The sequence below is a fragment of the Geospiza fortis genome, unplaced genomic scaffold (genome assembly GCF_000277835.1).
Source record: "Geospiza fortis unplaced genomic scaffold, GeoFor_1.0 scaffold114, whole genome shotgun sequence".
Lineage (NCBI taxonomy): Eukaryota > Metazoa > Chordata > Aves > Passeriformes > Thraupidae > Geospiza > Geospiza fortis.
Window position 1 is genome coordinate 2,095,517 of NW_005054383.1, and position 26,052 is coordinate 2,121,568.

Below are 26,052 nucleotides of genomic sequence, written 5' to 3' on the forward strand. Positions count from 1 at the left end.
AAGGCATTAAAAGGAGAAAGGTGTTCTGCTCTATTTATTTCACAGAGGGGCTGAGGGAGCCTGGGGAGCTCAGCCTGGAGGACATGATGGGGGAACAGAGACACCTTCTCCCTCTCAGCACCTCCGCGCCAGGAGGGTACAGCCGGGGGTGGGGCTAGCTCTGCTACCAGCAAACAAGGGACAGGACAAGACACAGTCTTAAGTGCGCCAGGCGAGGTTTAGATTGGACACTAGGAAGAATTTCTTCCCTGAAAGGATGATATTAGAATGCGCTGGCCAGGCGTGTGGTGGATTCGCTGTGGCGGGAGGTGTTTAAGGAAAGCCCGGACATGACCCTCAGTGCTCTGGTCTGGCTGCCACGGTGGCGATGGACATGGCACTTAGTGCTCTGGTTTAGTTGCCACGGTGGGGATGGCTCGCAGGTTGCCTCGCTGATCTCAGTGCGCTCTTGCCCTCAGTTTATCCCGCCATGCCGCGATTCGGTGTCCTGCCCGCCGCACGCTTCGCTGGCTGAGCCCGCCGGTCCCTGCCGGGGAGGGGTCCCCGCTGCCGGGGGTGGCGCTGCCATGCAGGGCGGGATTCCCCCGCCCGTAGGGAACAGACTGAATGCTGTGTGTGCAGGGAGAGGCTGTGTCTGCCTTGTTCCAGCTCAGGGAATCTCCTTAAAAACACCTGTTTTCACTTGGGCGTGTTTTCTGTTGAAATGATACAATTTATGTTAATTATTGAGGTTTAATTTTTTTAACTGGGTATATCTCACGGTAACTAAGCAGCACTCTGTGGGAGATGGCAATCTTGGCAAAGCCCTTATTGGATATAAAAGAAATCCCTGCTCTTCCTCATTTTTCAGATTTTACTGAGATGATGAGGGCGCTGGGGTATCCTCGACTGATATCCATGGAGAATTTCCACACCCCAAACTTCATGCTTGTGTCAGAAGTGCTGCTGTGGCTGGTGAAAAGGTCGGTGATGAGGCCAGCAAATGTTGGGCTGTTGCTAAGATGTGGGGAGTGTGCTTGGGAATTGATGGTGTGCTGTGAAATGAGGCAACTCAGTGATATTTAGTAATTCTTTGAGCTCTGCTCTTCTAAATACTGGAGAGAAATGTGGTAGTTTGCAGAATTTTAGCTTAATGACATAGTCTGGAGTAGCAAACCTAGTGGCTGCCAGAGGTTTCACCCTGACTGTGGGCACACTCATTTAAAAGTAGCCTTATCTCTCACATATTCTCCAAATTCCACAGCCATCCTGTCCATATCTGACTTTTTTATCCAAACAGGGTGATCTGTTGTGGGAACTTCACCAAAACCCAGCCAGTTCTTGCCTTGTTGCTACAGCCTGGTATCGTCCTGCATCCACAACGTATTTAAAATAAATAAAATGGTTTGGTTCTAATCTTCTATTGTCCAGTTGCAGTTTTACACCCACTTAACCCATTGACAGACTGTGGTTAAATATTTCTGGATCCTGAACTGTTATTTGAATTATACATTATCTTTTCTCTCCTCCTTAAGTGTAAAATTAAAGGGTTTTTTAAGATTATAAGGTAGAACATTATAATTGAAACCAACATTGACCAGTCTTCCTGATGGCAGTTTTTTGGCCTGGATTAATAATTAATATCCATTAAGTTGTTAGAAATTTGCTGAATACTCCTGCAGCTGTAATGAAATAGGGATATATTCACAACCATTCAGAAGTACTTGGATTAAATTGCCTAAATTAGTGTTTCAAATGCTGCTGTTACACTGAAGGTCCAAATCACTGAATTTCCTTTTATTCTTCCCTGGTTCCTGCAGACTGGCCACTTGTAGAAGTTTCTGCATCTCACTGGTGTTTTCTTTAAGCATTTCTCAGATTTCAGTTTGTTTTTCCATAAGTTTCCTTCACTTGTGAAAGGAGGATGTTTGAAATGATGTCTGGCTATGAACTGGTGCAGTGTGTCAGCTTTTACAGCTCCTGCAGTTTGTACAAACCCTCTGTGTGCACTCCAGCTCTGGATGCCCCAGGATGCAGCAGGAATTTATTTACACATTTATTCTCCAGTCTGTGCTTACTTTGAGTTTGATTTTTGCCTCACAGACGAAGCAGGCTCTTGGATGCTGCCAGAAGCTTGTTCTGATCTCCAGCTGTTGTTTGCACAGGTATGAACCTCAGAGTGACATTCCTGGGGACGTGGAGACAGAGCAGGACCGGGTTTTCTTCATTAAGGCCGTGGCTCAGTTCATGGTGAGTCTGCCCAGGAGCTGTGCTTGGGCTGAAACCCTGACAATCTGAAATCCTGGTTCCATGGCAGCTTTAGAGCTTTCTCTGAACCCCACAGAGCTTCCCTGCAAGGGCTGGCTGAGTTTGTGTTGCATTCTGCTGCTGCTTTATCCCTGGCAGTGTCCAAGGCCAGGCTGGACAGGGCTTGGAGCAGCCTGGGGTGGTGGCAGCTGTCCCTGCCCATGGCAGGGGTGGCACTGGATGAGTTTTAAGGTCCCTTCCAACCCAAACCATTCCATGATGCTGTGCTCCTGTGTCCTATGATGCTGGAAATTTGAAGAGGCCAGGGCAGGCTGTTACTGACATTCTGTACTTCTGTCTGCAGAGCTGGGGTCCAAATATGATATTGGGATCTAAATTGGGATCTAAACTGATATTCATTCCAATATTCACTGGGATCTAAATACAATATTGGGATCTAAATTGGGATCTAAACTGATATTCATTCCAATATTCACTGGGATCTAAATACAATATTGGGATCTAAATTGGAATCTAAACCAATATTCATCTTTATCTCTCCTTATTTATAAAAGGTAACAGTGGAAGACACAGCTGTAGATGGGAAATGTTTTTAACTTCAAATTGTTTTAGAAGAGATCCCACCTTGGTTATAGCTAACTTTGGATGCCTGATTCTTTTCTGTGCTTGAATTATCATAATTTCTGGTGTTTTCATGATGATATAAAATCATATATTGGTTGTATGAGATTTCCCATAGATTAGGGCATGTGGTTTTTTCTCAGATCAATTTCTTTATGCATGAGCATATTTGGATTGGGTCTTCAAAATTTTTAGTCTTTTGGAGTAAAATAACATTGTCCTTCATAAAATTCATGTTATTTGGAAGCAGTGGGAGCCTTTGATGTTATCACACACTTAGATGAACACTCTTCATTATGTGAAAAGAACTTTCTGGGGCTGCAGCTGGATCTGGAAGCAATGGAAATTTTTATCCTAATACCAAAGTTGAATTGCAGTACTTCTTTAAAAACCTTAAAATGTATTAAAATGTCATTTTAACAACATTTCCCTTGTCATTTGTGAATAGTGTGCACCATCAATTCTCTTAATTCTTAATTTTGCCATGTTCAGAGCAGAGTGCATTCCTGTACATATGAGAATGTACTTTTGAGCCCTGGAGCATCTTGAGATGGAGTGAACAGGTCTGTTTTGTTTGGGAGGGTTTCCCCCTCCAAGCACAAGTCTGGAAGCAGAAATAATGTGATGCTTTTCAATAGCTGATTTCATGTCAGAAATCCCAAGGGTTTTGGAGAATTACATAATATGATTCAGAAAATTAAATTAGTGGAAATTACTTTAGTCATCCTGTACTTAGTCTCAGTTAATATTACAGGTTAGTGTGGGGATTATTGTAGGTTTTCAGCATTTTCAGGATGAGAGAAGCTCGTAGACATTTCCTTAATAATTCACTGTCCATGCAATCCACAATAATCTTCCCCAGGAGTTAATGGCTTTATGCATCCGTGGGCAGATGGGAGATGTGATGGAGACAGAGTTGTCTCAGAAGAGAATGGCAGGACAGATCCATCACCAGGGAATGTAGCTGGAGCTTTGCTCTGCTTTGCTGAACAACGAGTGAGGAGGTGTTAATTTTCCACACAAATTAACTGCTGCTCTGCCTTCCTGGCAGTTTGAGAGCTTACCAAAAGTTTCCTTCCCAGACCCCAAAGTGCCTTCAAGGTTGCCTTATGTGAGTTTTTAATCAATTCCCCCCCCTGGAGCTGCCCTGATCAGTCAGGGCTCAATACCTGGCTCCTGCCTAAGCCCACTTGGATCCAAATTTGAGGTAGAGTGCAACAAAAAGCCTCCAATGAGTTCCACTCATAGAAATTCATTCATGAAAACAAACTCAGCAACCCAAGGGCACAAAACCTTTTGCAGGAGTCAGACATCACAGAAAATTCGGCTTCATGATATTAATAAAGCAGATTGTGAAGTTAAGCAAATTTTCTGGCTGTGGCTGCTGTTCTTGCTGAATATTTATATTTTTTGTTGCATTTTAACCATCTGATCTTCAGAATAAACAGCTGTGGTTTTTAATGGTTCTGTAAAACTAAAAGTGTTATATAATAAAACAGCAAATCAAATAGGTGTTTCAAAGATGAAGTGATGGAGGTGACTTTCCAAACATGAAGTTGTCTTCTTGACTCCACAGTGCCATTGTGCCAGTCTGAAAAATGTATATACTTGTCTGTGTATTTTTTCTGTTTTTAAGTAGCCTTTGAATGAAAAACATTTTTTCCCTCTTACTAGACATTGATTTCACTCTCTTGAGGGTGAATGAAGCTGAAATTAGAACTTCTGTCTCTAACAACATCTTTTATAATTTAGTGCATCATTCCCTTTGGATAGAGGATGTTTAACAAAGTCTGTCAATTTAATGACCACTTCTCCTATAATGGAATACTTGCTGTTTCTGCAATTAATTTTTCAGATTGCTTCTACTGCAAGGGAATGGAGGTGAACTTACCTGGCTTTTCACTTTGTCTTGGCTCATTTGAGGTCATTCTGAGACCAACATTTCAAAAGCAATTTGGGATTTTTTTGTACTGTGAGTCTCGTATTCCCCTGCCTCAGGTGCACAACACCAGGAGCCTGTTCCGGAACTTTGGGCTTCAATTTTCAGGAATCACAGAAGATCCTGAATTGGAACCTTGAGCTCTGGCAGCCTTGGGGCTGTGCCCATTCCCTGGGGAGCCTGTTCAGGCCCCACCACCCTCTGGGGGAAGGAGCTTTTTCTGAGATCCAGCCTGACCCTCTCCTAACACAGCTCCAGCCATTCCCAGGGCACTGTCTCTGTAGTCAGACACAAAGAGTCATTTCCTCTGCTGGGCCGAGATTTTGGGATGAGAGAGGCAAGAGGAAAATATTTATTGGGAATTAAAATCTGATTTTAAAGTCACAAAGTCTTGACAAAATACACCTGAATAAGCATGGGCTTATATCCATTTTCTTTGTTTCTTTGGCAAAGCTGGAGCCAAATCCATGGTTTGAAGTGTGAGGCTTTCTCTCTTTTAGTTTCACAGGATTTTTTCCTTCAGTACATTATTTAGTGAAGCTCAGGGCAGAGCTTATCATGGTATTGTACCAGATATTGTAATGTCTGAGTCTCTTCCCCCAGCTTGAAGATCCTGCTCTGTCAGAGCCTGAGGGAATGTGAATTTATTCCAGGAGCACTGTAAAACCAAAGCTGTGTAATACCACCAGTGACTCATGGATAGGCTCCGTTTGCTGCAGCATTCCCAAAGGAGAAGCATTTCAGCAGAAGTTTCATCTTAAAAATATACTGAAAAGCAGATGTTAAATCACTTTTGTACTTCATGTGTCATTTTTAAGCTTCATTTTTGGATCCATAGATGGTGATCAATTTTTTTTTTGCTTCCTTGTTTAGTTATGCCACCACAAAGACTCCCTCAAAGTTTAATCTGAAATTTGTGGTTGGCTCCTTGAGGCTATTCATTTATAATATAAACTTACCAGGAATTTCAAGAACAACATTTGTGTCCTTTCTGTGACAGATAGTAATTTTCCCCCCTAGCACAAAAAGATAATATTAGAATTTTTAGTATTTTTTTTCCTTGTTGTTCTGTCTGTACCCTTCAGAGATGGAAGGCAAGGGAATAAAATCACTAATATCACAGCAGGGAAAAAAACTGAGAGAAGCAATAAAACATTTGGAAGGTGCTGCTGGAAGAGAAGACAGTTAAATTAGGATAACTGATCTCATTCTTGCAACTCATTAAGGGTGAAATTTACCTCTCTGCAGCATCATCACAAGACCTGGGCAGCACTTACTTTCCACTTAAACTTAATTTGAATTTAAATGGTGCATAGGGTTTTTGCTGATCTTTATTCAGGGAAGAAATTATGACAGTTTGAGGGTTTTTCTGCAAATGTTCTGACACGCAGAAAACACACAACTTTCAGAAAAATTTCTTCTAGAAATAATCAGTATTATGATGAGGGGTCCAAACAGGAGGAGTTACTCTGTACAGCACAATAATTGGTGCCCTCAAAAGAGGTTTGAGTGCAGATACCTGAGGATTTTTATCACTGGCTGGGGGCTCTGTACAAATCACCAACAGGATGGGACTGTTGGGAACGTGCCTTGAGCTGTTTGATTTTCCAGCATCAGTCTCATTACATGGTTCTGACAATGGGAAGATGCCATCAGCTCACATTTCAGGCAGCAGAGCAAGAACTTTATGTTACAACTTACTTTAAAAGTTTTTTGGCCAATCCCACAAAGCAAAAGCACATTGACAGTAGTTCTATCCAATCACTACAAGCACGTGTACCTTTGGTTAAAACAATGCTTGCTTATTTTGGATACAATACCTGCTTGTGAACCTTAAAACACAATGCACAGAGCTCCATTATTAAGCTTAAAACTTCTTAATATCTCACTAGATAAACTTTTCTGCAGCTTAGGGAGTTATTCTAGACAAGTGTTAGTACACAGACCATTGTTCTAGTTGTCCTTTTCTACTTTTTACATAATTTTTCTGCTGACCTATCTCATGGCTACTGCTTAGCTCTAATCACAGTTCTGCTGTCTCTGAGGCCTGCCTTTTGCAGCTTTCCTAAAACCCTCTGATTTTATGGATTCCCACAGATTTTGTTCTTTTGTGAGTGCTGAATTGTTTCTTTCTTGCCCAAGGCTACCAAGGCTCACATCAAGCTGAACACCAAGAAGCTGTACCAGGCTGATGGCCACGCTGTGAAGGAGCTGCTCAAGGTCACCTCAGTGCTCTACGGGGCCATGAACACCCAGGGAGGGGAGCATGCTCACCTCCTCGAGGAGGACAGCACCAAGTTCAAGTTTGATCTGGGCTCCAAAGTAAGCAAGAGTGCCACTCTTCTGTTCACTTGGGAAAACTCATCTGTTTGCTGGCTGGGATTTAAGTGGAGAATGTTCTGGCAAGGCAGTAGGCAGGGTTTTAAGTCAGACTTTCAGGAGGTGGATTTATGTGACTCTGATTTGTTTTAATCTCTGAATTCTCAACCAGAAGCATAATGCAAGGTGTCTTGGTTTGGAAAGACAGGTGCCTGCTAAGGAAGCCAGGAGCCTCCCCTAAACTGGAAACTGTAAACCCCCTCCCTCCAAATTGTTATAAATTTGAACTTAAGTGGGGCTCTCAGGCAAAGATATGGGAGAAGGAATAACAGAAGTTCTTTTATTAGGGAAGAAAATAAAAGGATAAAATAAACAATGCAGTAAGTCAAAACAACTCTGACAGAGTCAGAGCCCAACCTGACACTCTGTGGGTCAGGGTCTTGGCAGCAGTGCCATTGGCATTGTGGCTCAGACCTCCTGCAGTGTCAAGGGTGGTCCTGCTGGAGCAGGGATCCTGGAGAAGGGTGGAATCTTCCTCTGAAGATCCAGTGGAAGAGGCAGCTGCTGTTCCTCTGGGAAATCCAGTGGAAATGCTGTTCTGGTGTTCTAGGATCTCCAGATTATATCCAGTTGGGAATATTTGGCTTCTCCCTCTGGGCTCACATCTCCCAATGGGATGCTGAAATTCTTATCAGCCATGCAGTGACATCAATAGCCTGTTATCAGCAGGTGTCTCCCCAGAGGGAGGAGTGCTTGAGGAAGAGATAAAACTGCCCACTGAACAGAGGACAGCTGCCATACCTCTAACAGATGGTAAATAGAATACATATTGCTTGGCAAACTAGGACACAAGGCAACAGTGGCACAAAACTGGTTCTCTTTGTATTGAAATCCTGTTGACACCGTAGAAATACTGGAGTAGGCTGGAATAAAGATTGTTTTCTACCTACTAAACTTTTGCAACAGGAGGAGCTTGCAAAATACTGGCTGAAAGTTGATTTTCAGCCCATTTGCATTGAAAGAAGGAGAAATCTTCCTGTGACCCTAACATATATCAAAACTGTTCAAGCCCTTAAAATAAAAACCATCTTTGATATTTTAAAAGCATCTTCTCTAAATATATTAAAAAAAATAACCCAGCACTTTGCTAAATAAGAGGAATTTCTGTTACTACTTCTGTGGAAGATGTCCCTGCCCATGGCAGGAGTGGGACTACATGGGCTTTAGGGTCTCTTCCCACACAAACCATTCTGTGATTCTCTGTTCCTGTGATTCTTGAGAAAATGGCAGACCCAGAAGTGATTCTGTAAGTCTGATGTGTCTCTCTGAAAAAATAACAAAAAACCACTTGGTAGATGCGCAAAAGTTCATTACTTTCATTGCAGACTGATCCCATTCCTTTTGGTATATGAAGTTTTTACTTCTGCTCATGAAAAAGGTGATGTTTCCCTTTGTCCTGGGCAGCACATGAACCAACAGCTGGCTGAGCCACATTTCTGAGGAGATTTGTGGGTTTTTTATCCCTTGGCCTAAAGTATTTGGGGTTTCCCTCAGAAACCTGTACCTGACAGAGCCTCACCTGGACTGTTTCAAGCCAAGGAGACTCTGTCCCCTCTGATTCAGGTGCACAGCCTGTGGCAGAGTTTAGACCTCCAGTGCAATTTTGACATCAGAATGAGAAATGCCATGGATATTCTTTGTGATGTTGGGGATTCTCCTGCTATTCAGTGCTGTTGCTGTGTTCCCAGATTGCTGATTTGAAGACAGCTAGGCAGCTTGCTTCTGAAATCACCTCCAAAGGAGCAGTCCTGTATGACTTACTTGGCAAAGAGGTGGAGCTGAGGGTAAGTACACACTGGAGAGCATGGAAAAACCTGTGTTCACTGGGTGTCTCAAAGGAAAAAGGGGAAAAAGTCTCAGTTCTTATTAATGTCTGCATCTGACACAAATATTCCGTGAGTTTGAAGGAATGGGCTTGACAGTTTGCATTTCCTTCCTACTCCTGTTCATGGCTGGACTGCAGGCAGCCTGAGAGAGCAGCCTGGCATTTTCTCTTCAGCAGAAAACTGAAATACTCCCTGTTTGGAAATACATGTGCAGGCTGTGGCACTGGGGATGGATATTCTAACAGATAAATGATGAGTGCTGTTAGTTTTCCAAGGACAAGGCTCATTATTTCTGTGGCAGGAGCTGGAGGCATCACAGCCTGCAGGGTACATGTTCTTCAGGTTAGCTGGAGAAGAAGGAAAATCAAAAGCTGGTGTGTGAAGTCAGTGCACACTGCCAGAAAGTCTTGCCATTATTTTCTTCAGTGCCTTTATCTGCAGTTCTTCATTTTCTGAAAAGGGACTTGAAAGGAGGGAGACCCTGCATGGTATTGGAAATGTTCAGATGTCTGAGCTGGAGGGAGTGCACCCTTCAGAGCTGTAAACTCTGAGCCTCCACAATTAATGCTCCCAGATCCTTGTGTGATGGAGTACAGGTGTTCCAAAGGGTGGCTGATAGCCTGGGAAGTTCCTCCATGGAACACTGCCTTTCCTGCTGGATCCATGCATCTCTGTGGTGTGCAGGGTGTTCATACTTCAAAAGAGAGGGAGGAGTCATAATCCAGTTTAACTCAACATGCAGCACTGTCACAGAACTGTTAACCAGTTACTTCTCCTCTTGCACTCTGCCTAATTTCTTGGCTTTGAAGGAGTTTTCACACAGCTGCTGTGTGATGTGTTAATATTTGCTTTAGTGGAGCATGGGACCCTTTTGCTCTGAGTACAGCATCCCTGTAACTCTGCTAAAAGCCAAATATAGAGCAGTTTAGGCATTTTAGCATTGGTTTGAATTGGATGTTGTTTAGTCACTTGAAATCAAGGCTTTGAGGATGGTGAGTTTAGAGCTGGCCCTGGAAAAGGGCCAGGAACAAGTGGAGTGTGCTGAAAGCAAGAGCTGAAAAATGAGGAGATGAGAAAGTGCTTCAGTGCAGGCACTTCTCAGTGGGGCCATGAAAAGCTCTGGAGTGGGAGCCTGCTTGGAGGTGCCATTTCTGAAAGGATTGGATTTCTTAGAGAGAGCAGGGAGCACGTGTTCCTTGTGGCTGAGCACACAAGCTGGGGCTAGCTGATCCTGCCCAGGTGCACAGGTTGTGTTTTGTAAAAAGGTTTGGCAGATGGAACTTGTTGCCTTTAGGAAATGCTGTCCTGGGAAAGGTGACCTTCTGTGCCATTAGCTCTGAGTGCATGGCCTAAAGGCAGCAGGTGACAGTGACAGCACAGGGAGAGCCTCCAGAGAGCTGCAGAAGATGCTTTTGGGCTCTGTTCCTTATGATTTGGTTCCAAGGTTTTTCAGTGATTTGTTAAACCTGAAGGACCCATTTTTGGCTGGGTTAAATGTCAAGTTTGGAACATGCAACAAACTTCAGACTTGAGTGTGTAGCAAAGCAAACAGGTTTCAGATTAAAAGTCAGGAGGCTGCAGGAACCAGTTTGGCAGTGAAATTTGTAATTTTTAGTTATCAGCCCCCAGCTCTGCCTTTCACCTGAAGTATGAAATTTGCCCGTGCGAGGAGAGGCTTGGAGCCAAACACTGCTGGGTTTTTCCATCACTGTTGGGTCTGGGCTTCTTGTCAGTGCTGAGGGCAGTCAGGAATTGCTCTTCCTCATCCTCCCTGGATCCTTCATGAGGAGGATCAGGAGACTTCAGCAATGGCATCCTCTGCCTGCCCTTCCCACTCCATTCCAGGTGGGGAAGAATTGAAGCTCATTCTGGCTTTGGGTGGGGAGTAGAGCTCTGCTGGTACACACCAAATTAGTTGCCATTAAAATAAATATTACTTTTATTGTTTTTTAATGTGCAGATTATTGATTTCCATTGGTTATTTTCTTCTGGCAGTGCCTGGCTAATTAATGCTCACACTAATTGGCACTGCCAGAGGCTTTGTGCTGTTGAAGGGCAGGGGAGCAGTGGTTTAGTTTTTTATTCCATTTTATCTCCTGTAACCTGTTGCATGTGCCAAAATCTATCAACAGCTGTCATAGTGTTTAAAGGAATTTGAAAACATGGGAGTTTTATGTTCCCTGAACATCTTTTCTCTTTCTTTTTCCAATCCATTCATTTCCAAATATATAAATAAAAGCTCTTCCTACCTAAGCTTCAACAGGCTGATGATAAATCTTGTTTCTATCCTAAGTGAAGATGGCTTCATTTTCCAGGAACTATAAAGGAAATGCCAGCATTTGGCACTAATGGGTTGACTCGATCTGTTTTCACAGTCTGAGCAGCTTTTGGGGAAAGATCATTGGGGAAAAGTGAAGTAAAACTCATTATTTCCTTTGGAAATGTTGACTCTAATTTGCTCCACAACCTTTACCTTCTTTGTTGGAGTCTTGTTGTACATAATTTGTATAGAAACTGTGTAGAAAAACCTCATACATTAGATAAATTTCATTGCTCCCAGTCATGAAACACTTTTTTAAAATAAATTACTTTCTGAATGAAAACAAATTTCAGCTAGAGAAGAATTTAGGGGAATGGTTCTGTTAGATTTATTGGAGGTACAGAGTGCTGTAAATGTATGTACATATTTTTGGGGAAGAGTTGAGGTCTGATTTCTTGGAAATATGGTTCTGTGCCTTTCTGAAGCCTTTGCAAATACCCTATTCCCTGACTGAATATACAGTTCTGTATATTTAAACTGCTTCCCAAGTTAATCTGTAATGCTAAAAAAGAATGTTTCATTAACAATAGAGGAAGAAACAAAACCTACAGGGTGTGCTGAATTCAGACTATGGGAGAAAAAAATCCCAAAAAGCCCCCAAGGATGGATTGTCAGATGAAAATCCCAAATATAATTACTGAGTTGTGTGGGAGCTGTGTTGGTTCTAGCCCAGCTGTGGAGGAGCACAGTGTAGGTTATTGGTGTCCTGTGGCAGTGTGGAGACACATAATTTTTATTTTAAAACACATTTAAGCATTACATTTCAAAGGTAATTTGCAGCTTCCAGTCTTGCTGGTCCAATCCTGGAGCACAGGAAGGAATTGCAGCTGGGATTTGTAGAGTTTAGTGGAGCTGATGAATGAGCTTGGTGCCACACAGTGAGATCCCTGAATGAAAAGCCAATTCCATGCAAATTCTATGCATGGAGAAATCCATCTTCATCTTTATTGTTTCCTTTCCTGCCAGGGGCACTTTCTCTGCATTTCATTGCTATATAACTTTAATTTTTAGAATATTTACAGTTACCTTTGCAAGAATAACCAGGCATGTTGAGTTTTTTGCATGGGGAAGGTGGGGTTGATTTGGATTTGAGATGGGGATGAGAGATTTTGTTTGGATTTCTTTCTCTGTCTTCCTACACAATACTAAATGAATGGAGAAAAGAAGCTGCTGAATTAAGCTGTCTGTGATTAAGGCTGTCAAACCCCAAATCAAGAAAAGTAGCAAGGGAATTAATGTTAGCAGTCAGGCAAAATGCAGCACTGCTTCCCTGTGCACTCCCTTCTCTGGGATCTATACAGCTGCCATTCTGCACATGGAAAAAGATGTTGGAAAAGCCAGTGGTGCTCTGTACCCTAAAAACATGGCAAGGTGGGGGAAATGGCCACATTAACCTTTGTGGGAAGGGAGGGGTGATGAGCTGCTCCAAATCATTCTTCAGCTCAAAATAAAGCAGTAGTGAGAATTTCAAGGGCAGTTGTCACCAGCTGAGGAAGGGTTATTTTGAATTATCCTACAATGGAAATCCAAAAGGAAAAATTCCTGGATGTTTTTAACTCTTGGATGCCTCCCACTCTGCTTCTGCCAGAGTTCCTGGGCCACATTAGCAGGAGCCTGTCAGGAAGCTGCCCTGCTCAGACTTGCTGAATTACTGAATATGGGAAGATAATGGAGCAAAAAATATTCTACAAGAAAACTGCCTCTGTGCTGCTGGCAGGCAGAAAGATTTCTGACCTTCTTTGGCTTGTTTTCATTTTATTTACCTCTTAATTAGCTGGAAGCCCTGTAAAACTGAAGAAAAATGAAAATAATATTTTCTTTTAAGGCTTTTAGCTTGTGCTGAAGATGAACAATGCAGTGGGTTTGTGTTCTAATGCTCCTCTTGGCCCTTAGCCCATCTGTGCCCTTGAACAAAGTGTTTATTCCCTGTATTCACTCCTGTAAATAAAGGAATTGCTGAATTTGGTAGGTTAAAGCTTTTAACAGCCACGTGAAGTGTTTGCCACTCTGTGGAGGATAAATTCTGGGCACTGCTCCCTGTTATTGTTATGGATACCCACAGCACCAGCTTGTTCCCAAACTGATGGGAGGCACTGAGAATCTTGTTACCAGCTCAGCTGGGAAAGGCTGGAATTGAACTCTTCAGAGAGCCTGAGGCATTTAGAGCCAGCTGTGGAACTGAGGCTGTGTTAGCTCAGCACCAGGCCTTGCCACTAAGGACATTTCACTTGGATCTCTTCATTTCCACCTTTTGGATTAAAGAGCTTTTCCTTTTTCCCCTTTTCCCTTTTTTCCTCTTTTCCCCCTTTCCTTTCCTTTCCTTTCCTTTCCTTTCCTTTCCTTTCCTTTCCTTTCCTTTCCTTTCCCTTTCCTTTCCCTTTCCTTTCCCTTTCCTTTCCCTTTCCTTTCCCTTTCCCTTTTTTTCTTTCCCTTTTCATTCCTTTTTTCCCTCCTTCCCCCCTCCCAGCACAGCTGCTGGGGGCAGAGGGAGATGTGATTTCAGAGATGGCTGCATCACTCCCTGCTCTTTGTAACTTTACTGCACAAACTCATTTTATTGGGAATGTTGGAAGCATTTTTCCGCCTGCCAAATGTTCCTTCTGCATACGAGACACTGCCTGAGGGAGGCTGATAAATGAATTTCTCTCATTTCCTGGCCTTTGGTTACAGAGCTGCCACACACAGAACTTGTAGTGGAAATTTGTAACTTGAAATTGCCACAACTCTGGAGAATTACTTGCTTTGCTTCAGTTTTTTTGAACAGTCCTGCTTCTAACCCAAGCCTAACCTATCACTCTGAGGAGGAGAGCTTACTGCAAAGTGGGAAGCCAAAATTAACCCTTGCACCTGTGATCCATTGTTGACTCAATACAGCTTTAACCAGAACTGCAGTGGTGTGTGTGTATTTAAAGTCAGAAATCATTTTGTATGGCCTTCCCAGGAGTATTTAGCTTGAAGAAATGGCATCAGCTGTAAAGTAGTGGGTGGCACATTTCTCCTGGCATTTTGGGGACTGGTTATGTCCAGTGGAAGGTGTCCCTGCCCATGGCAGGGAGTTGGAATCTGGTGAGCTTTCAGGTCTCTTCCAACCCTGCCCTTTTTTCCTTTGTGAACCAACCAGCAATGCAAGGCCATTTCTAGCTGATTACATTTCGAATTTGGAATTGTACTCACAGGCTAGCTTCTGCTCTGGAACAAGAACTTCCCACAGTCTGGAGGAGACATCCCAGGTCACCTCCTGGCCAAGGAGTCATGAAGTGACCCCCTGTAGTGCTGAGGACTGTCCAAGCTCTGCCAATGCAGTTTGTCCTCAAACCTTGCACAAAGTAAATGAAAGGTGAGGATTCTGAGGGTGTGGAAAGATCACAGGAGGCACATCCTGGGGTTTGTCAGCTGAGGGTGAATCAGTGGCATCAGCTCCAGAGCCAGAAGATGGATGGAGCTGGTGAGGGAGAGAGCTGAGCAGTGTGAATTCATCCCTGTCAGAAAGCTTTAAAGTTCCCTTTTCTGCCTCAACAGAACCACATGCAGGTTACTTCTGATTCTTTCTGATCTATTGAAAAATTACATTTTCCACTTGCTTCTCTCTCCGAGACCTCCTTGTGGCCTGAGTTTTATCTGCTGGGATAGCTGAGGGTTTGGGGCACTGATTGAGCCTCTGCATTGCTGAGTAGGGAAATGTCTTTGTGGACACCCTTTGGAGACTGCTGAGATGAGCTGGACACCAAGCAGCAGAGTCTGGAGGCAGCAAAATTCTCATTTGCCATGACTTTAATGTCTTGAGGGGGCAGATGGGCTGTTGGGAAGGGTCAGATTCCTTCAGAGCGATGAATGTCCCTCATGAGCCTCCCTGTTGTGATATAACAGTGCCAAATCATCCCTGGATTGTGATCCCAGCATGGGTGAGTGAACTCCCTGAGCAACAAACCCTACAGGACAGCTTTGTGGCCTGCAGGGACAGCTGGAATTGCCAGGGAGCAGGGGGTGTGGAGTTGCCAGGATTGAGGCTGAAGTGGCAGTGAGGAGTCACAAACTTCTGTGTGCATCAGGCTTAGAACTCCTGGGAAACAAAGAAATACTTAACCTGAAAAACTCAGAAAAAGAATCGCGGAATGGTTTGGGTTGGAAGGGGCCTTGAAGTTCTTCCAGTTCCACCCCTGCCATGGGCAGGGGACACCTTCCACTGTCCCAGGTTGCTCCAAGCCTCATCCAGCCTGGCCTTGGCACTTCCAGGGATGGGGCAGGCACAGTAAGACCAGTGTGCTAGGAAAAAAACCTTTAATATCTGTTCCTTACCTCAAAAAATGTGCTTAGAAACCTCTGCTAGACCTTGAGCACATCAGAACATGTTATTATACCACATTTATCATCAGTGGCTTGCATGCTGGTCATGCCTAATTACCTCTCTTGGTCCCTTCCTGCAGTTTAGAGGAAGAGTGCATCCATTTTTCCATACATCAGGCACACTGAAGCTGCTTTATCAGCTTCTGGTCCATCAAAATGGAAATCCATTACCAGTTGAAAATGCCTCCCTGGGCATATTTGCAGAATGGGTTTTGCTCTCCATTGTTAGCTGGGAGTGAAGCTCTTGGGGAGGGATTCCCAGTAAGGGAAGTGGTGGGTGCATTTGCAAAGGGTCCTTGAAAAGAAATATTAAAGATAAATCGTTCCTCTCTGACAGTGTTCATAGGGTTACAGGAAATGGCCCAGTGACTGTTACCCAGGGAAGCTGTGACAGACATCCATAAAAAATATCAGTGGTTTTGATAGACTCAACATATATTTATGTTTCCATCATATTTCCACTATCTATTACCATTTTTCCATAATATTTAATATCTTTTCCACTTCGACTTGCTACTCCAGAGAGTCAAAGTTAGGTTAGAGGCTGTGTTGTAACAGTGAAGTTACTCTGCCCATTCCAAGGCAGAGTTTTAGGGATGTGTACACAGCTCATCTCTTGGGATGTGAGGGGTTAATTGCCCTGAACTTCTCCTTTTCCAGGCTAACCCTGATTCCACAGTCTGAAAATACAGATTCCAGCATTTCCACTGCTCTGCATTTCCCTGACAGATTTTTGCAGGCAGGTGTGGCTGTAGGACTGAACCTTGTAGAAAATGATGTGGATTTCTGTGCAAGGCTGTGGTGTGTACATGGAACTTCAGGGCTCTTAGAGGGAAGGCAGAAGAAGGAAAGGCAATAAACTTGCATCAATTATTCCACCTCAAAGGGCAGATCCTCAAAGTTTCTCAAACCAAACCCATCAGCTCCCTGCCCTGCCCCACTGCAGTGCCCTGTGCATGTTCTGGGCTGTTTCACCAGGAGCTGGGCTGGGAGTTGTTTATGATTGCACACTGCAGTCCTTGCTGTTCCTTTGACCTCTTTGCAAGTGGAAAGGACAAGAATTCCCATTCCTCTGCTGTTTTGTTTGAAATGTGCTGGCTCTGTGGCCCAGACCCTCTGAGCCCAGTTGGCAGCGCAGTGTGTGCACCAGGCTGGGCCTGGCAAGGGCCTCACAAATAAATGGGATTTTACTGGGCCTGGCAAAGGCCTCACAGATAAACAGGGATTTTGCTGGTCCTGGCAAGGGCCTCACAAATAAACAGGGATTTTGCTGGTCCTGGCAAGGGCCTCACAAATAAACAGGGATTTTGCTGAGCTTCTGAACTGGTAAGTGTTCCCAGACAACTGAGCTACATTATTCTTCCCCACTCCTCCAAAAGCATTTATGTATGGAATTATTTGGGAATTTGTATTGCACAGACGTTTTGTATCTTATTTCTGCCCAAATAAACTCTCTGCTTTGGAGTTTGTTTTTCTCTGCACTTCACGAGCACTTCAGGCAGTGTGAGCAGTCACTGCCACAAACAGATGTAACTGCTGTCACCCTCCCCAGCAGAATGTTTGTTCTCCTTTTCTCATGCCAGGAAAATGAGCCTTTGTGCAGCATGTGCTGGGATTGCTCAGACACCTGATCCAGCAGAGGAATAAGCTCAGCACAAAAAGCTGCTTTTATTGTTTTGCTGGATGAGCTCCCAGGTTGGGTTCACCCTGCAATTCCCTGGAGTTGCTGGGAAGGGATCAGGCTCTGCTGGAGCTGAGCTGTGCAATCTGGAGAGTCTGGCATGGCATCTTAGCAAAGTTACTCAGTCTGCTTCCAGAATTCCTCCTGTGGTGGGCTGGGTACAGCTTGTGGCAAAGTGTACAAAGCATTTTTAGGTTCTCAGTCAGATATTTTCTAGAGAGATGCTTTCTCCATCTTTATCCACCTGTTACCAAGTGTTTTGCCAATGCAAGATTGTTTTAGGGACATGGAGCTGCAAAATTCCCTCTCTTCCCTTCCGGTGCCAAACAAGTAATCAGAAGTTTTTATATAATGACCAGGTCATGTTTAAGGCATCAATTAGACAAGTGCACAGCCAAGCTTATGTGTCCCCAAATCTGCTGAGAGGGATTTTTTTAATCTTTTGGGATCTCAACAAGGATCACTGAGGGGTTTTTGAGGAGTCTGACTCACTCAGTTGTCAGAAGCAGAGATGCCCATACGTCTGCACATGGGAGGTGCATGGAATCATGGAATATCCTGGGTGGGAAGGACCCACAGGGATCATTCAGTGTCAGTTCAGGACACCCCACAATGCCAGCCTGTCCTGGGAGCATTCTCCAAAGGCTCCTGGAGCTCTGGCAGGGTCAGTGCTCAGTGTCCACCTGCCTGGCACAGTTTGGTGCCTTTGTAGTCCTTGTAGCTCCACACTTTTGGGACACCATGCTCCTCCACCTGCACTGGTGTTTTCATGGGTTGTGTTGTACAGGTGACGGAATCTTCTGTGCTCCACATGGAAAATCAGAGCAGTTGCCAAAAATCTGCCTTCAAGAATAGCTGCAGTCAGACACAGCACTCACCTCATTTGGAAAGGATGCCTTGATTGCTCCCTCCTGCTCATCTCAACTCACTTTTTCATCATCTCCTGGTCTCTAAATCATCTCAGCCTTGGTGAATAAACACTAAATCCTACCCCATTTATTATGCAGATGATCCTATCATTCTTGCTTGATCACCCTCAGTTCTGCATAAATTAGTTCCTTTGTGTAGTGTTTAAATGTATTGGTTCATTTTATTTCATAGGAAGCAAGGACAGAATCTCTTGGCAGACCTTTGGAGATAAATGAGGCTGAGAAGGTGATGAAAATTGCCATTAACAGAGTTCTGGTAAGCAAAATATCATTTATTTAATTGCAAAATTATAATTTTTCTGCTGCAAGAAGAAATTAGCTCTTTTTATCAACAGCCTGGGGTAAAGAGTGCCAAAGTCATCACCTGCAGCTGCAGTTGATGGATCTAAGAGCTGCTTTTAGCCCCTCTCCTGGGGGAAAACACATTGTAGTCACATTGCCTGCCTCTATTAGGGGCTTCACCCCAAAGCAGGGGTTTTTATCCCCCTACAGGAGGGATAAAAATTGCCCAAATCAGCCAAGAAATCTACACCCTGTACCTTATGTGAGCCCTGTGACCTCTGCAGAGTCAGGGCTGCAAGGAGGGACCTCAGAGGTCCCTGGGCTCTGGGCGCAGGACAGCTGAGCTGGCCAGGGGTGAGTGGGAGCTGGCACTGTGCCACTGAGATCCTGCCAGGGCACCCCTGAGGTGCTTGCTGTGAAGGGCTTTGTGTCTGTCCTGCACTTTCCAGCACTGTCCTTGCTCCAGTGCCTGCTTTCCTGAATTTCTGAACCTTCAGCTGCACTGTGTGAGGAGGGAGTTAATTAACTGGCAGTTATCAATTATTCAATTATTTCACTGCAAACTGTATCCAGTCCAAGTGTTTGACTACAAGAATGGAGTTCCAGGTTTAAACAACCAATGGATAACCAAGAGAGATTCCAGGAAATCTTCCGTTATGTTTTGCTCCTGCTCACAACCTGTGTGAATTACTAAATGTTGTTAATGTACATTTCTTACTCCTCCATGAGAGAGGGACTGGATTCCTGGCAAACAGCACTGGCACACACTCAGCTCATTAATCCTGGCTCAGTTCATGGAAGGACCTGTTGGAACTGAGCAGCACCAACACTCACTGCTGGAATTCCAGCAGTGGAATCCTCCCCGTCCCTCAAAACCTGCTCATGGTTTCGTTTTCTTGAACTTGAACACACTGGATGTACTCAACTCATTTGAATCAATGGGAATATTCCCACTTCCCCTCCTGGTTCCTGTAGCACATGTTGAAATGTTCAAGATGCTTCCCAGATTTTGAAAAAAAAATGGATAAAACAAAACTTAGGAAAGGATGAAGATACTCAGATATAGGAAGTTCTTTATAAAACTGACTTGTATCTTGAAGAGAAAAGAAAAATGATGGAAGCTTAAAATTCCCTAAAATAGTACCAAGAAACAAATGCATTTCTCATCTGTTTATTCAGAGAAAATCGTTGAATCATTGAGGTTGGAAACAACCTGAATGATTCCATTAAGATAAAATCCAAAAAGACCTTAATGATGCCAAAAGAGAGCCTTCTTCCTGCCTTCTACTGCTTCTTCAGTGAGAAGGAAAATTAAAGCTACAGCTGTGGGGTTTTTCCTTCTTTAAGAATGTTAGCAAAAAAATCAGGTATTTTACTTTTGCAAATGTCCAGTTAGTTCATTATCTGGCCACAAAGAACTTTTGAATTTCCATTGCCTACTTGAGTAAACACAGATGAGATGATCCAGAGCAATGTTCAGCATCTGAAAGATAAATGTAATTATCCCAGTGCCAGCCATGGTTCACCATCCTTCTCTTTCAGGAAGAAGTCCAAAAGACCAAAGACATGTTGAATAATGTGGCTTTGGATGAAGCCAATTTGGAAGCCAAGATTGAAAAACGAAAATTGGAGCTGGAAAGAAGCCAGAAGAGGCTGCAGACTCTGCAGAGTGTTCGGTGAGGATCATGAACTGGTTATCTACTGCAGGAAGGAGTGGGAGCAGAAAGGGTGGAACTGGTGCAAACAGCCCCTCTGTTCCCACAGGCTTCTGGTGTTCACCACCAATTTGAAAAATTCCTTCTGCAGCCCTTGTTAGGATCAGATCCTCTGGCCAATGGTACAGCCTGCCAGAAGATTCGTAGAATCACAGAATCCCAGACTGGTTTGGGTGGGAAAGGACCTTAAAGCCCGTCCAGCGCCACCCCTGCCCTGGGCAGGGACACCTCCCACTGTCCCAGGTCACTCCAAGCCCTGTCCAGCCTGGCCTTGGGCACTGCCAGGGATCCAGGGGCAGCCACAGCTGCTCTGGGCACCCTGTGCCAGGGCCTGCCCACCCTCCCAGGGAACGATTTCTGCCCAATATCCACTCTAAATCTCCTCCTTCAGTTTGAACCCATTGCTCTTTGTCCTATTACTGCAGTTCCTGATGATGACTCTCTCCCTCCTTGTAAGCCCCATTGGATACTGGAGTGTTCAGGTTCACAGTTTGGGTTGATTTCTGGCCCTTAATTAACTTGCAGGTTTATACAATCTTCAATCTGACCTAATATTAGAAAAGAGGAACTATTAGACAAGGGAGTGGTGGAAGGAATGACCTGGATTCACATCCCTGTTTTATCAGCACCACTCTGCAGGATGTGGATTGGATGGGTGTGAAGCTCTGAGCAGCAGCAGTGGATTTTGGGGTGCATCACTCAGCTCCCAAGTGTAATGACATCATAACTTCATCATACTCTCTAATTAACCCTGTAATGACCCAGGACACTTTTGTAGCAAGGAAGTCCCTAGCAAAAACTGCACACTTTGTGCAGTTATGGAACAGCAGGATAAATAAGCTAACATTGCCTTTTGAGGGGGCCAAAATGCTGCCTTTATGCCTGTGTGAAAGGAAAAGGGAGTTGTACACAAAACCCTTCTCTTTGCTTTATGTAATTCCCAGAGTTGTTTAGTGAGGGGCTTTTCTTGAGCTTTTATTCTCTGAAGCAGTGTGAAACCTTGAAAAAATGAGGTTTTTTGGTTTAGTGGATATGGAAGGGCAGCTGCAAAGCTAAAATTGCATTTCAGAATTCTCTATATACAGAGCAATATTTATAGACCCCTAGAATCACAGAATAGCTTGGGTTGGAAGAGACCTTAAAGCTCATCTCATCCCAAGTCCCTGCCATGGGACATCTCCCACTGTCCCAGGTTGTTGCAAGCCCCAGAAAGCCTGGCCTTGAGCTCTCCCAGGGATGGGGCAGCTCAGCTTCTCTGGGCAGATTTCACTGAGTTCCCTGTGCTTGCTCTCCCAGCCCTGCTTTCATGGATGAGTATGAGAAGATTGAGGAGCAGCTGCAGAAGCAGTACAGCACTTACCTGGAGAAGTTCCGAAATCTGACCTACATGGAGCAGCTCCTGGATGACCATAGACGGACAGAGCAGGAGATGTTTGAGGTAGGAAGGACACTTTGGAAGTGTTAAGCAGGACTTACAGCCTGCAGAGCAACAGCAAATGTTTTAATCCCCTTTTCCAAAGCAGCACATCAGGAGTTGATTGAGTCACTGGCAGGTGAGGGACAGTCCAGTGACTGTGGCTGCTCCTGGCCAAGCACAGCTGCTAAAGTTAAAGTTAAACCAGTTAAACCAGTGCAGTGATGGCTCTTGCCAGTCTCTGCCCCCCTGACTCATTTTCAGCTGCTGGGTTTTGTTCATGAAGAATGTTTTCAGAATTTCTGATCTTCCTTTTGCTGCATACAATGGATGTTTACTCCTGTTGTCTGCTGATGCATAAGGGTGTCTCAGCACAAGGCTCTTCAGTCTCCTCAAAGTATCAATAGAAACAGCCAAGAGCAACAGTGAGGAGATCAGATGTGCTGAGATCTTCCCCCTCATAGACTTCACTCTTGTTTGGCAGAATTCTGCCTTCTCTTCACTTGCAGAGTTGTGTCAGGTCAGTGTGATTCTCCTCGTGGATAATCTGCATCTGTATCCTGTTTTGTTCCAGACTTTTCTTTGGGGTTTACTGGACTGCAGTGCTTTCAGCTGGCCTTTCCTTCAGCTTCCAGCATCTTCTTGTTTTATTTTCATCCTTCTCACACTCATTACCCACTCTGTCTTCTGTTCTTCATTGAAAACACGTTTGAGTGAACCCTCTCCCCTGGGATCTTAGTGCTGCTGGGAGTGCTGCACCTGGAGTTACAGAATTACATCATCCATGGGGTTGGAAAAGAGAAAAGACCTCTGAGACCATCGAGTCCCACCTGGGACCCATCCCCACCTTGTCACCAGCCCAGAGTCCTGAGTGCCACATCCAGGCTTTCCCCAGGAATGGGGGCTCTACCACTCCGTTCCAGTGTTTAACAACCCTTTCCATGAGGAAATTCCTCCTGATGTCCAACCTGGACCTCCCCTGGCACAGCTTGAGGCCATTTTGTCCTTTCCCTGTTCCCTGGGAGCAGAGCCTGACCCCCCCGGCTGTCCCCTCCTGTCAGGAGCTGTGCAGAGCCACAAGGTCCCCCCTGAGCCTCCTTTTCTCCAGGCTGAGCCCCTTCCCAGCTCCCTCAGGAATTCTCCAGCCCCTTCTCCTTGTGCTGCACACCCTTCCCCAGTTCCCTGGTCCCACTCCAGCCCCTCAATGTCCTTTCTGTTGTGAGGGGCCCACAACTGGACACAGCACTTGAGCTGTGGCCTCATCAGTGCAGCCAATTAACCCATTGTTAATCAAAGCTTCCTTATTCCACCACCACCTTTTGGACACAGGGAAAGCCATGCTGTTGAGAAGTCTCAAATATTTTGCTGTGTTATTTGCTTGAAGGATAAAATATCTTTTCAAAGCTGATGTGGGCATTTGGCAACTTGTTAATCCCCGTGAACCAGTTTCCCATCAAGCCTCTCTTCACAAGCATGTCTCTGTACGAGTTTTTTCACCTCCTATCTGAAGTCAGCTCTAGCTCTCTGTTCCAGTTCTTCACCATAGCCTTGTCCCCCACTCAAAAAAAGCCTTCAATTAAATCATAATTTTGAAGTGAAGCCTAAAATCTGATTTATCCCTTCTGTTCAAATACCACTGAGACTTCACAGCCAGAGGAGAAATGCTTTGAACTGAGCTACCTGAAAGTGTTTATGAATTCAAGTGCAGAACTTTGTTAATGAGTTGGTGCTCAGCTCTTTGGGGGATTTTTGTTAAAAGATAATAAGACAAAGAAAAAGCCTTTGTCATTCACGGCTATGCCGTGATTAGAATATGGAGAGCACACTTTATTTTCCTTTTTTCTCCTTTCTTTGAGACTCCTGGGACCTTACCCATATGGTTTGGCTTGTGGTTGCCTAGGATAAGCAGGGAACAATGCTTCAGTCTAGTGCAGAATTAAAAAGTATAAAAGCTGATGACAAAAAAACTATTGATTTGCTTTGCACATTTCTATCAGTTGTACCTAAAAATACTTGGAACATAAAAAGGATGAGACTGTGACCACATCTTTGTGGGCAGGAGCACAGTGACTCAGGCAGCCTTTGCTGCAGAAGCTGTTGCTTTGGTAGGAGAGGAGGGGCGTGTGTGTGTGGGGGGTGTGTGTGTGTGTATGTGTGTGTGTGTGTGTGTGTGTGTCTCTCTTCCACCTAAATATTCAGAGGTGCTGGAGTCCAAACTGGGATTTGAAGTCATTGTGAGATGTCAGTCCTCAAAATCAAACTCCAGGACTTGGGGACTGAAAGAGGGTGAAGAATTTCATCTGGAGAAGAGAAAGCTCTGGGGAAACTTGAGAGCAGCCTCCAGTGCCTGAAGGGGCCCCAGGGGAGCTGGAGAGGGACTGGGGACAAGGGATGGAGGGACAGGACACAGGGAATGGCTCCCACTGCCAGAGGGCAGGGATGGATGGGATCTTGGGAATTAGGAATTGTTCCCTGTGAGGGTGGGCAGGCCCTGGCACAGGGTGCCCAGAGCAGCTGGGGCTGGCCCTGCATCCCTGGCAGTGCCCAAGGCCAGGCTGGACAGGGCTTGGAGCAGCCTGGGACAGTGGGAGGTGTCCCTGGACATGGCAGGGGGGGCACTGGATGGGCTTTAAGGTCCTTCCAACCCAACCCATTCCATGATCCAATCTGGGTCCCAGCTAAACCAAGAGACTTCCTGGGGCACCTCCAATCCAGTGAGGGGAGGCACTGTTTAATCCATTTTGGGTTAATCTCTGGCCGCCCTGGAACACAAGGTTTTGTCTGTCACTTCTTTCAGTCTTGATCTGCTTTTCAGATCAGCACTTTTCTGCTTTTCAAAGCAGCACTTTGGCTGCTTTATGGTGAAGAACTGTGGGTTATTACATGCTTAAAAAAAATAGAACATTTTGCTCCAAAGCAATGCTTTGCTTGTTGTCCTACAGTTTATAATCTTGTGTCATTTTCAGCATCAACAGAGGAAAAAATAACAAGGATAATTACATTTAATCTATTTTAAAACACACTCACTCCAGCTGTCAGAAACACTGAAAATTATGTTGATTTTTTTCCCCAACCCTGATTTGTCTTTTGTTCCACCAAACAAATCTTAATTAACTTCTGCAGTAGCAGCATGAGGCAATTCTTTTATCATTGCTGTGTATTTGCTAAAGAGCTTGCCAGCAAAAAGCATCAGCAGAGTAATTAGATTAATCCAGCACTCCCTGTGCTGTTCTGAGCTCTGCTTCCTGGGCCCCTCTCCTTGATTTAATCCACATTTTCAGGAGTTTTTGTTCTGACTGAGAGCCTGATGCTGTTGCTGAATAATGAGCCTGATCTATGCTGCAGTTGGACTCAGAGTGGTTGGGTATCCACAGCCACCAACCTGGGCCAGAGTGCAGCTGCTAATTAACAAAGTGATTTAAATATTTTAATTAAGTGCCACTAAGCAGTTGAGGCATCCCAGCCCCTCCAGAGTTGCTGGTTGTGTACATTTTCAAGGTGTTTTGTCCATGCTGTGGTTGTCCAGCCCCATGTGGCTCCTGGTGTTGTCCTGAGCCTCCTGATGCTTTGCCTGTCAGTGCCAGGGAGCAGTGGCTGGGGTATGATCAGTGGGAGGCTCCTGCCAGGCACTGGGCTGACAAATCTGTGTTAGAAGAACCGCCAGGCTTGTGGTGAGGCTGAGCCCAACAATTCATTGGTGATGAAGCAGCTCCTGCTGAGCACCTGCCTGTCAGATGTGGGACCTGCTGAAATGTATGAAAAATACACAATTATTTGGCCATTATCACCCGGAGAAGGCAGAAGTCCACACATGACTTGTCTTTCCAGTGAGTTTCTCACACTTATTGACAGCTGTCATGCACAACTTACTCCTGGATCCAAGGAATTTTAACAAGGGCCTTTTGTCTTTGCAGTTTCCTTTGCCTCCTTTACCTCTTTGATTCTCCTTCTGTTTCTTGGTGCTGTTCATGGAATTAATCCATCTTCCTGCAGTTCTGTGCCAAGGTATGGATTTATGAGCTGTGTCTCCTCAAAGGTTGGGTCTTATTTTTCTGCTTTGTGAAAAGATTCAGCACAGTTAATTCACTTTTACCGTGTTTCTAAGATGGAATTGTTTCGAGTGTTTAGACACAGAAGCTATTAGAACTTTGGCTGTTCTAAAATTTTCAGGGGTTTTTCAGATTTGGGGGTTGAAATTCTCTCTGGATTATAAATGAATGCCTCTCTTTTAAAGGACAGCACAGGCTAATACAGTTCAAAAAGGTGGCTTTGGCATTAGCTTATGTAATGCCAGAATAACTTGGCAATTTCCTTCAGCACTTGCCTTTTCCCTGGAGAGAATGTGCTTATTCTTT

The 26,052-nt window shown here is 44.5% G+C and overlaps 1 protein-coding gene across 2 annotated transcripts in view; it reads left to right on the forward strand.

The window, feature by feature from the left end:
* The first annotated feature begins 536 nt into the window (after positions 1–536).
* Positions 537–26,052, forward strand: part of CLUAP1 (clusterin associated protein 1) — a 59,741-nt gene continuing 34,225 nt past the window's right edge. Inside the window, exons 1-7 of one of the 2 annotated variants that reach the window (XM_014308753.2) lie at positions 537–962; positions 2,145–2,229; positions 6,950–7,129; positions 8,875–8,970; positions 18,459–18,542; positions 20,111–20,244; positions 21,580–21,721. In XM_014308753.2, coding sequence (XP_014164228.1) covers positions 787–962; positions 2,145–2,229; positions 6,950–7,129; positions 8,875–8,970; positions 18,459–18,542; positions 20,111–20,244; positions 21,580–21,721 — 897 coding nt within the window. In that variant the 5' untranslated portion in view covers positions 537–786. The remainder of the gene's footprint in view (positions 963–2,144; positions 2,230–6,949; positions 7,130–8,874; positions 8,971–18,458; positions 18,543–20,110; positions 20,245–21,579; positions 21,722–26,052) is intronic. The other variant, XM_005425205.2, reaches the window with a different exon arrangement.